At 36.7% G+C, this 12,270-nt stretch overlaps 1 protein-coding gene across 1 annotated transcript; it reads right to left on the bottom strand.

The window, feature by feature from the left end:
• Positions 1 to 210: 210 nt before the first annotated feature.
• On the bottom strand, positions 211 to 6,835 carry LOC122031858 (mannose-1-phosphate guanyltransferase alpha-like). Its single transcript, XM_042591045.1, has 15 exons — positions 6,464 to 6,835; positions 6,271 to 6,368; positions 6,084 to 6,184; positions 5,916 to 5,994; positions 5,683 to 5,743; positions 4,922 to 4,968; positions 4,729 to 4,821; positions 4,497 to 4,587; positions 3,529 to 3,577; positions 2,245 to 2,361; positions 2,008 to 2,155; positions 1,371 to 1,463; positions 1,228 to 1,296; positions 603 to 645; positions 211 to 520 (listed from the first exon to the last, which is right to left on the bottom strand). The coding sequence occupies exons 1-15, from the start codon at positions 6,519 to 6,521 to the stop codon at positions 420 to 422; spliced, it is 1,248 nt and encodes a 415-aa protein (XP_042446979.1). The 5' UTR covers positions 6,522 to 6,835; the 3' UTR covers positions 211 to 419.
• Between the last annotated feature and the right edge of the window lie 5,435 nt (positions 6,836 to 12,270).

Raw genomic sequence — 12,270 nt, forward strand, 5'->3', positions numbered from 1 at the left:
ATGGAGACAGAGGATCTTAACTAATTGTGCATGGCGTTGAAAGGCTTATGAACTGACAAAAACGGTGAGGGTGTGGCACGGACGCTTGACGAGGCACACCCTTGTTGGCTCCATTCGGGCGCTTGACGTGGTGGTGATCAAGATAAGACAGAAGTCGAGTCCTTGATCTCATGCTTGGCCATTTACATCTCAGGAGAAACACTGATTCGGTGGAAGAAGAAATACTAGTTACCAAGAAGTGCTTATTCCTTGCATGTTTCCCTTGTACCACACTAATACAAAAGTATATCCTGATTCAGTTTTTCTGTCTCTCGCTAAACCACTAGTTGACAACAGATCTTATAAAGAATAACGTTTGTTAAAATTTAGCATGAGAATAATAAATGAGGCATGCAAGGAGCTTAAATATAAATAAGCTATCATAGGATGATTTCTTCTTGAACGCTGACGTTAAGCGTCTTGTTTGGCAGAACGATACAATTGACCACCACAACTTCATCTTCAACTGCAACAGCCTCTCCTGGATTGGCAAGAAAATAGAAGAACAGGTAAGTACGATGCTTAAGAGTGGCACGATTAGTAACTTGAACTAGAGGAGTTACCGAGGATGGTGATACCAAGTTTGGCATTGTAGTCTCCCTCAGCCTGCAATAACAAACAGGAAGCTAACACAATAAGCAAGCCTGATATGAACCAAATATAACACCAGTTGGCCCAGTTCAAGCAGCAGAGACATGGCCTAAAGCAGACCAGATACTACTCGAATGATATTCTTCCATAATAAATATTTGTTCAACTTTGTAGTTGCAAATTATAGAATTAAATTGGCCTTAGATTAAGATTCTAATTAATTATCTTCTACCACCAAGCTCTGACAAAGTAGTAGGCTTTTTAGATGATCTTTCTGTGTAGCCTACAACTTTTTTACAAAATAAAAAATATATAATTTGTATGAATTCTCACTTTAATCTACAATAAAGAATCTCTCCATATTTTCTTAGGTTGACATGAGACACGTTACGGATAGCAGTTTTCTAGTCTGGACACTGCAGCATAATTGTAGGTAGTCTTCTATATGGACTGTCATTACATGAAGCTACATCGTGTAATGAATAATCCACTCAGGCAGCCTATGGATCCAAGGGTTACCTGATTGCTGACATGCAGTTTCAGCTTGTTTAAGTGAAAAGGAAACGGCAGATGTACAGAAGGAAGATAGAAACTTGCCTGTACTCGTGACCATTTCCCTATAGAACATTTCCAACCGACAATGGCATGTATAACAACAGCATTTTCCTGTCAAATAGCAGACAACATTAATTGTTTGTATATAAATTTTCTTTTAACTTCCAAAATAAATTACTACAGACCTTAATTTCAACATCATCCAGTATGATGCAACTGATTAGTCTCACACCAGCTCCAATACGAGCATTTGCAGATATAGAGACATTAGGACCAATCTGTTCCAGTAAGTGCAACCACATTAGCTGATAAATAAGGGAAATTGTCTACAAATCCCAATTCCAGCATAACAAATATTGAGACAAAATAGCACTTCGTACTTTTGTTCTTCATTTTTTTAAAAAAACTAAAGAAAAAAGCAGAACGCAGTCAGCTCACTTTGATTCATACTAGTACAAATGCAGAGCCACCGATAAAATAAAAAAACAATTTCAAATAACCAAGGAGTCACACCAAAATAAATCTGTGCATGTGGCAAAACAAGCTTAATTTGGGAAAGCTAGTTTTTATTTTTTTTTGCAACCATTTAATAAAATCACCATTTTACAAGCATAAAGAGTTCTTAAAAAATCCTATTAATATATAAGCTCTCAAAACTGAATATCATTTGTAACTATGGAAATAATTTAAATACTCAAATATTATTTGATATATTAACCAGACTTGATAAATTATTTTTTTCTAAAAACAAATAGTTTGTTCATTCAAGCTGCTACAATTCCTAAGCAAAACATCAGGATTCAGGAGTGTCAATAAAAGAACCTTTGCACTTGGATGTACTTTTGCTGATGGATGTATATAAACATCACCAATAATAGAAGCAGTTTTAGTGCCATCTCCCGAAGCTAGAAGATTTGGAGAAGTATAACGATATTGGGCCAGGTACAAGGCTGAGCATTTCAAAGATATCCTATAGAATCGTATGAATGCAACAAGAAGTTAGTAGAAGACAATTCTGAACAAGAAGAAAAAGTAGTGTTAATATTGACAGCTAGTCACCCTGGGGTCTTAATTTGTTCCCAAAAGTCAAGTGTTTCGTAAGTATACAGTTCCTTCTTCCCAGCAAGTGGAGACAGTATATCCTGATCCAGCCTAACATAGTCTACAGGGAGTGCTCTGCTCAAAACAAACATATTAGGGAAATTACCCTTCTGGAAAGCTAATACGTCCTGATGAAGCAAGTTATCAAGAAACTGAATTCCTAGATGCATATTGTGTGCCGTCCTAAATGTTCATAACCATATAAAAAGATTGAAAATTGTGTCATGTCCATCTTTCTAGTGTAGCTTGTCATTATCAAGAATTCAAACATGTTGATATGAAGTGACAGGGCATTTCAGTATTTTGCATAGCAGGTATATTTTGTTTCATATATCATTTCCTTTATTTCTAAAACTAAGTGCCTAAGTGAATGTTGTGTCTCAAGCAATAAGGGATGTTGGCACGTTGGAGCACCTACAATTAATCACACTGATCTCTAACCAGATGCCTTGAGGTTTTCTACAATTTCACCCTTCCCATGGTCATGGCTCTTGTTAATGAAAATCTTGTTGAACTGACAATATCACAAGCAAATGATCGTCCAAGTATTTATACCAAATGGAAATGGCAATATCTTGCTGTATCTCTAGAATTGCATGGTCTTGTTTGTTTTAATTTCATTTGCCATATTTTTGAGTGTCATGGTGAGTTTGAAAAAGGGCAGCCCGATGCACGAAGCTCCCACCATGCGGGATCCCGGGGAAGAATCCATTGTATGCAGTCTTATCCTACTTTTTGCAAGAAGTTGTTTCCAGGATTCGAACCCATGACCTTTTGGTCACAAAGCAACAACTTTACCGTTGCGCCAAAGAAATTCCCTAATGGCCCACGTTGCATATATAATTTCACATCACAACAAGAATTAATTATTAAGAACAAAAATAACACCTACCGCCTAAATATGAGAATCTTAATTCTGTTTGCCATACATAATATCAAAGAAAGTTGTCAGAAAAAAAAGGAGTTGGACTAATGTGCGAAGATAAGCTGAGTCTTCATTATTAAATTTCACATCTTAACCATCCATTTTTGCACTTCAGGAAATATAATAAATCTCAAATGGGGGAAATCACCCTTTACTTTTCTCTCAGACATTTAATAAACAACAATTACAATTTTCAATTTAAAGAAAATAAGTGAAATATCAGCTAATAAATTAGAATATAAGTTCACATCAAACTCAATTATAGGTGTATAGATTGTAAAAGGGCATTAATAAGTGAAAAATAGAACAGTTCGTACTTTGTTGCTGATTGGAGAGCTTCAAAGCTGTTCATACGCCGTAAGTTAGCTGGAAACAACACACAGCCTTATCATATAAAGAAGTTACTCAAAATGCATAATGAGTACTAAATAAGTGTTAAATATTATACGGAAATACGGGGGTCTTCTAATCACGTACAGGGTTCAAAGATGGAAAATATATTAGAAGGTATCAAAGAATCATAAAGGCTCTATAGTAATGATTTTATGTTTACCAAACAAACCCATCCTGTTAGTCCAAATTTATATCATTCTGCAGGGGCCATTTAAAAAAAAAAAACTTATGAAGTTCTGATTACCTGAACAGAATGATTGAGCAAACAATTAGCAGAATGTAAAACTTTTGCAACTTAAATTCACCTTGATGTAGAACACTGAAAAATTGAGCTCATCATGCGGAATCGTTCTAAGATGTCTCTCTAGTGTTTACCTGTTTTACTTCCTAACCATTACTTTCTACGTTCATAGGTTTCTCTAACTAATTGTCATCCCAAAATCTTGTTCCTTAATGTACCACCAAAACTGTCCGAGAACATAAACCAATGGCAAAAGGAATACATTGGGCAACTTAATTTAAAATCTAGCAGGCAAAAGACCAATCATAAGTCTTGGCTCTAAAAGCTCATCCACATCTGCACATTCAAGAGAGAGAGAGAGAGGGAGAGTTTTAGAACTCAAGAAAGATCATCATAGAAAAAAATGAGCAAATGATCTCAAACCATCTTATCATAAATACTGGCGGGTTCAGTTTCATAAAGCAACGACAACGGTATGCTACATAAAGTCTAGAAAACAAGTGCATGTATCTTCAAGAAACACAGTTATTAAGAAGATCAATATTGTACAAGTATTAGCAAAAGGTTTGGTTTGACGATTATGCAAAAGATTGATATAAACACCATGAACCAATCATCTGCAAGATACAAAAGATAAAAGAAAATATCAACCTCTATCTCTTCTTTCTGTAAATACACCCTGGATTGCAGTAAAGATATTGGGTGTAAATATATAGACACCACAGTTGATGAGGTCACTCACCTACAATATAGAAGTTTATCATTGCCACCATCCCTAACTAGTTCAAAATTACATCTAAAACTAAGTTTTGAATGCACTAAAATGGGATTTGTATCAATCAAATATTTTTGAGCGATGAGAAAGAAGACAGAGAATACGCACAAAAGTTTCTGGTTTCTCAGTATAGTGTAGGAGTTCATGTGTCACAGGATCTGCAACCAACTCACCAAACTGATTGGCTGATTCAGCAGATACCTAAAAATAGTCACATGAAAATTAAAAAATAAAACTTGAAATTCTGATTATTGAAAACAAGAAGAAGCACAAATAAATTAAAAGTTAGCAGAGGTCTGACCTTAATTACTAATACTGTTCCCATCCCACCATATCTTTTATGAGCTTCTGCATTAACAAAGAGAAAACAACATGATGCAACACAAAAGAATTAAGCATCCGATTAATATCCAAAAGAGACAAGTGTTAAAATCATAATGTTTCATGGAATGAAATTAATTTGATGCGAAGATAGCTCAAGTGGTATCTAGCAGAATTGTATCCAACCCATGGTTTCAAAGGTCCACTAAAAACTTATTTGCAACCAGAATAATGAGCCAACAAAGGATCTTGCAATTACTTCCTTCCCAGTCTGGAGATCTTATACCTTCCATATGCCTAATGAACAAACAAAAAAAAAGAGGTCTAACTTCCTATTCAAATTTCCTTAGCTCCCCCAATCTTTTATAGCACAGATCCAACAGAGACATTTATTTTCTTCAGCCTATTCTGCAAGTTAACTACAGAGAATCACAAACTCTTCACAAACTCATTATTCTTAGTGACTTAGTAGTCTTCCATATGGAAAGGCAATTCTAAAGGTGTCTTCTCTTGAGCCCTTTACTTTCAAAATAGTAAGAGAATTATGATGAATTAAAGAGAGGATTTCAGCGTTGAAACAGAAAATGACCAATACTATGTGTGATTGTGGCACAGCCATTTGCAAATCTAAATTTACATTGAACAGCAATTTCATACTGGATATTGAGGTTACGAATAACAAAAAACTTCTGTCAGTTTCAGATAGGATTAGACACTGAAAGAGTGATATCAGAGGATTACCCAGCATATCTGGCAAAGGGAAGCTAGAGCAAACATCGCAATTCAGAAGAACTATATGTGACTGCCAACACAAGACACAAGTTTAGAACATGAGCAACCAAACAAAACTAACTAAATTTTATGGTACTAAGACACCAATGAGTATCATAAGGAACAATGACTTTTCCAGTCCTCTCTATATAGGTAAGTTCAGACATCTAAATGAATAGACAAGCAAAAGAGAGAGGCCAAACTGGATCATCTTCCATGATATGATCTCTGAAACTATAAAGCCCTCCTGCCGAACCATGAGGCTTTTCTTCCTTCAGATACCTAAAAACACAACAGGCAAATTAATTATCAAAGAAATAGACAAGAAGGCGCTCATTCTGAAAATTCGTGTGCTAGTGAGAAACAAGTACCGAACAGGGACTCTGAGCTCATTGGAGATGGCTGACACGTAAAGCGCAAACTCTCTCTCCTCATAAAATCCAATCAGATATACTTGTACCAAATTAGGGATCTGAACCAGAACCAACAATAGTAAAATAAATCATTTATGACATACGAGGTTATGAGTATCGAAAAGTGAATCGCTGAGAAACTTACTCTTTTGCAAGCTAATATCGGGTGATGCACCATTGGCTGGCCAGCCAACGGGAACAACGGCTTCGGAATGTTCAATGAAAGAGGCCGGAAGCGAGTTCCTACAGAAAAAGAGTGTCTTTTGAGTCAATACCCCCACAATTCACCGAAAATTGAATCCAGCATAAGAGAGTTTGCAGGGATCTCAAAATCGTACCTTTAGTGGGTCCGCCGACCATAATCACCGCCACCACTCTCTCCTCCGAGCTCCCCATATCGGACTCCTCTCCAAGAACGAAAGCCCTAGGTTTCTCTGATCGGATCAGGAGCAACCCGTAGCGACCGTCAATAAATCGCAGGACGCAACGGAGGAACCCTAGAACCGGAGCAATGCAGGAGAAGAGGTGGAGAAGATAACGGAAAAGGGCGTCAGTGATTGGGGCGTTGAGTGATCCAAGGAAGTGCAGGACTTTGCGTCTTCCTCGGTTCAAAGACTTGGAGACGAGACCGATACGGTGCGAAAACGTGACGACGTGCTGAGTTGCTCTCCGCTCTGTCTTGGGGTCTTTTGTACGGCGAGAAGTGGGTCTTCGACTTGCACGCAGATTCTATAACCCAATTCATACGCCACGCGCGCCTTATCTCACTTTGATCCCGGGTTGTTATATAGTCAGTGTATGATTATGAGTTTGCATTGAGGGGTTGTTATATAGTAGATTTTTTTTCAGTTGAAAAAAAATCTTATTATGGGATCTCGACGATGGATCTTGGGGCCTTGGACCCCAAGAAATTAGGTTTCAATTTAACGATATTATGGAAAGACGGTATCTGATAATGTCATATGTATATGCTAAAATTTTGGAATATAATAATAATAATAATAATAATAATACCACGAGCTCCCGTGCACCTGAGTGTAACATCAATTTTTAATTTTTTTTAAATTTCTGATTATGTTAATCAAATTTTTATTTTAGAATTTAAAAAGTGTATTATAGTATTAAAGATTAAAAAAAAAATTAAAAAAAATTGAGATGCTTAGAATGTGCGGTGTAATGAGTGTCATGTCAAGGCTGCCTTTAGGCATAGGCCTACTAAGGCCTATGCCTAGAAGCCCAATAAAATTGGGATCATATTTGTAACATAATTTTATTGGATTTCATAAAAATATCTTTAAATTTGCATGTTAGATGATTTTATTAGATTTCTCATAAATTTTGTTATATTACAATAAATTTATCAAAATCCTACTTTTCTTTTTATCCCTCTTATCTATAAGAAATCTTACCTTCCATTAGATTTCTCTTTTATTTTCCTCTCTTCCTTTTTGACCTTTTTCCAACTTAAAGCCCATTTGAAAAAGTGACAAGGGGTGAAATTGTGATGCACATTAATTAGTTTTGGGTAAAAAAACTATTCTTTTAAATTTTTTTTAGAGAAAAGTTATTATTTTATTTCATTACCTTAAAGTTTAAGCACAACAACTTAGGGGTTGTTTGGTTTAGGGGAATAAGAGTGGAAAATAGAAATAGTAATCATTGATTATCATTGTTGATGTTTGTATTATAGGAATAGAAATACAAATAAGGGAATGAATCCTTATAATTGGGTAATGACTCATTCTCATGTCTCCCCCCTTTAATAAGTCATTACTCTATTTTCAACAATCAAAATATTTCCTTATTCTTAAAATACCCTTGAACCAAAATTAAAATTTTAATCTTTAATATCAAATATCAAAATATATTTATTTAATTTTTCTTTCATATCACTTTCTCCCTCTTTGTTCTCTCTCATCATATTTTCTCTCTTCTCATTTTATCACCCACTTTCTCTCTCCTTAATCTCTCTCATCACATTTTCTTTCCTTTTTTTTTCTCATTACACTTTCTCTCATCACACTTTCTCTCTCCTTAATATCTTTCATTACACTCTCTTGCCTCTTTTTTTTCTCATCACACTTCATCTCTCATCATACTTTCTCTCTCCTCAATCTCTCACATCACACTCTTCTCTTTCTTCTCATCACACTTTCTCTCTCTTCATGCTTTCTATCTCATCACACTTTCTCTCTTTTCATGCTTTCTATCTCATCACACTTTCTCTCTCATCATGCTTTCTCTCTCATCATATTTTCTCTCTAATCATACTTTCTCTCTCCTCAATCTCTCCCATCACATTCTCTCTTTTGATTTTTTCTTATTACACTTTCTCTCTCTTCATCCTCTCTCATCATATGTCCCCTCGGATAGGTCTAGTGGCTAACGCATGAGATGTTGCCACAATAAGATCTGGGGTTCGAATCTCAGTAAAGCCGAGGTAAATACCTCCCTTATGTGCTAGTCACTATTCCAGAGGCTAGTAGCCGTCCGTGATTTACCTTCTCCGTGTTGACCTTGGGACGGGTTGGCGGGGGCGCTAGGGGCGAGTGTATTCGCCTTTGCCACAATATTTTTTTCTCTTATTATATTCTCTCTCATCTTCTATCATCATGCACTCTCCCATCACATTCTCTTTCCTCATTTTCTCTCATCGCACTTTCTTTCTTTTTATTCTTTCTCATCGCACTTTCTCTCTCATCATATTTTCTCTCTCATCCTATTTTTCTCTCACATCTATTTTTTTCTCTTATTTTTCTTTAAGGGTAAAAAATGAAATTTTAATTTATTCCGAGAGAAAATATTCAACTAACCAAACATTGCTTTTAAGAGTGATATCCATTTTCATACCCATTCTCATTCCGTAATACTATTATTCCCATTCCGATTCCTATTCCTAGGAAAGAACCAAACGGCCCCATTATTTTTTCAATGTATAATTAAATTTAATATTATGCAATGAGATTTTTTTTTATCAAATTGATGGTTCAATCAACACATTGTACTCTTTTTACTAGAAGGGAGTATTATTGGTGGATAAAAAAAATCAAGGAATGTAAAGATTTAGTAGTAGAATTTTCTTTTAGAGAATGTAGGATTACTCTAAAAAAAAATTGAACAAGATAGTGATTTAGGAAAGGGAAAGGGAAATGATAATTCTTATTATTTTTAAAAAATAGATTTAATTTTGAAATATATTGAAAGGTTCTTTATTATAGAATGATTGTATATTGATTAAATCACTTTTTTTTCCTCTTATTTATAACAAATGTCTAAAATAATATTTCTTATATTTGTAACGTAAAAGTCAAATTTCAAATTATCATTATATTAAAATTACAATATATAAATCAAATTTTTATTCCTTTAATTTTAGATATTTTTATTTTGATAAATTAGTAGGATATTATAATTATTGTTATTATTATTATTATTTAATATAAATATATTTACTAAAAAAATCATTGTTGTTTTACTAAGTTATGTCCGAATGAAAAAAGATGAAAGATTTTTTAAAAAATATCAAATCCTAATTTTTTTTCACTTAGGGCCTCAATTAGCCATGAGCCAGCACTCTGTGACATATTAAAACTCAACTATGCTTGAATCAATCATGCACGACATATTAAAACATATATATAAAGAAAGATTTATTAGCTCGCATACCTTACCATTTACACTTATGAGCATCTAAATTTTTTTTTCATTTTAACATTTTTTTTATATATTTAATGTTATAATTTAATCCCTAAGAGCCTTATATGTAAAATTTTAAATGACTTAACCATAAGAAGAAGAAAACACAATTGTCGACTACGCTAAGTGTTCATCTTGTATAAAAAATGATCCTGTCCAAAAGTTGAAGAGACAAAAAGTTAGAGATGTGGCGCTTACACTGACCTCCTGTGGACTCCGCACGGACCTACAATATAGACTACGTCAGTGCCGAGTCAAGGAAGGGGTCCCCGATGTTGGCCCTCCGACGCTCAAGTCAGTCATCGGCGATGAGGAATAAAGTGGAACAACAAGAACTATAGCACAAACAGTGAATATCGCATACCTCCACGCGATGCTTGGACCCCCCCTTTATATAGAGCTCTTGTAGCGCACATGCACGCTTCCCAAGGTGGGCACACGTCCTCAAGTTTTTCCTGAAAAGACTCGTCGGTAAAATGTCTCTGACACGGTACCTTAACAGGCCGAGCATATCGCTGAAGTGACAATGGAAGCTTCCGTCGTACGATCCTCTGTCTGACCATGTCGCCTGTCAGCAGTACTAGCCCCCAAAAGGATGTCAAAAGATACCCTGTTGTGTCTGTTGCTGGGCCGAACGGGATAGCCGCTCGGGCGAAAGTCCACTGTCCGCTTGCTCCGTTGCTGGGCCGAGCAAGATAGCCGCTCGGTCGGAAGTTCACCGTCCACGTGCTCGCCTGATGTTGAGTTTGCGACTAGGCTGAGCGGAAGAGCCGCTCGGCCCGGTTTCTGCATACTGCTCCCTTTGTCATCCTCTTATTTGAGCGTCGGGTGCTCGGCTCATAGCCGAGTCAAAGGTGATATCGGATCGGACCTTTTCTCTTCTCGATCGGGACATGCTCGTCCGATCGACAAATGACTTTCTAAGCGTTGACCGCCTTGACTTTGGCATCCACGTGGTTCAAAGTTAAGTAAAATATAACAATAAATAAAGGAATTTAAACATGAGCATAAATACTATAATTTGAAAAAAAAAAACCTTATGCTCCCCCTTTCACAAAGATTATGTTTAAATTCGTTTGAATTCTTAACTTTGACTTTTCTTTCCCCCTTTAACATATTCAAAAATAATACTAAGGAGAGAGAAAAAATATACTCCGTTTAACTTTTAAGCTCCCCTGAAGGGTAGCACTTAAAAAAACTTAGCTAAGTTTAGCTTTAAAAATAATTGCTTTGAAAAAACACTTAGCTAAATTTAGTTTTGGAAATGACTATTTTGAAAAACATTTTAACTAAATTAGAAATAATTTGAGAATACTTAGTTTTTGTTTTTTTAACAAACAACTTAGTTTTGAAAATAAGTGCTTTAAAAGTTAATTTTAGAAGTGCTTTGAAAACACTTAGATTTCCCCAAAAATAATTTAGCTAAATTGTAGCTTTAAAAATTACTTAGTTAAAAAAACTTTGCTAAATTTTAGCTTTGTCAAGTGTTGGACCCCGTGGTAGTTTTGATGTGATCAACCAAGTTGGTTAGGTCCTGCGTTTTGTCTGAATTCTGTGTTTGAGTGTACAGGAACTTAGGAGCATAGGAAGTCGAGCAGAAGACGCAGCTGGCGAGAATGACGACACGGGAAGGGAGCCGATGGGCTCGGTGCGTCCGAAGGACGAGAGAGCTGGGGAAGAGTACTCCGGTGGAGCAAGAAGAATGTGAGTGGCGTTCGAGGGACGAGAAGCCGGACGAATGACTGCTCGAGGAGAAGGCCAGGAACTGGGTTCGGGTGAGCCCCATTCCGGATGGCCACAATCACCCAAGGAGCCGAACCGGAGCAAGTCAACTGGGAGTTGACTTGTCAACGGTTCGGTCGACCGAACCTACTGATCGATCGACCGAACCTACTGATCGATCGACCGAACCCTTCATTAACCGAAGCCAACCGCAGCAGACACGTCGAATGCCACGTCAGAAGCTGACCGTTGGTGGAGCTGATCGGTCAACCGAACATCCTGATCGGTCGACCGAACTGAAGCTAATCCAGAGACCAAGTCGAGCAGTTTGATCGGGCCAACTCAGCTGGAGATCGTTGACCGATCGATCGACCGAACAAAAGGATCGGTCGACCGAACAAAAGGATCGGTCGACCGAACATAGCTCGATCCACAGAGATTGCACCTGGACGGAAAGCTGGGCAGGTACAGCAGGTTCGGTCGACTGAACCTGGGGATCGGTCGACCGATCCCTCTCGAGTCAAAACCTGATCCCGAAAATCAGGTCATCCGATAAGCTCTAGAACCCCTATATAAAGGTGGGTCTCGGGCAGCTTTAGAGAACAACGAATTCATACGAAAAAGCAACTCTGTAATTTCTGTTTAAGCAACTAGTGAGCTTTCAAAGTGTAAAAGGCTTCTCCGCCTTCAGAGAAGGAGTTTTCTTACTGCGCCTTTCATCGTCCTG

Source organism: Zingiber officinale, chromosome 11A (assembly GCF_018446385.1).
Source record: "Zingiber officinale cultivar Zhangliang chromosome 11A, Zo_v1.1, whole genome shotgun sequence".
In the NCBI taxonomy this organism is placed as follows: domain Eukaryota; kingdom Viridiplantae; phylum Streptophyta; class Magnoliopsida; order Zingiberales; family Zingiberaceae; genus Zingiber; species Zingiber officinale.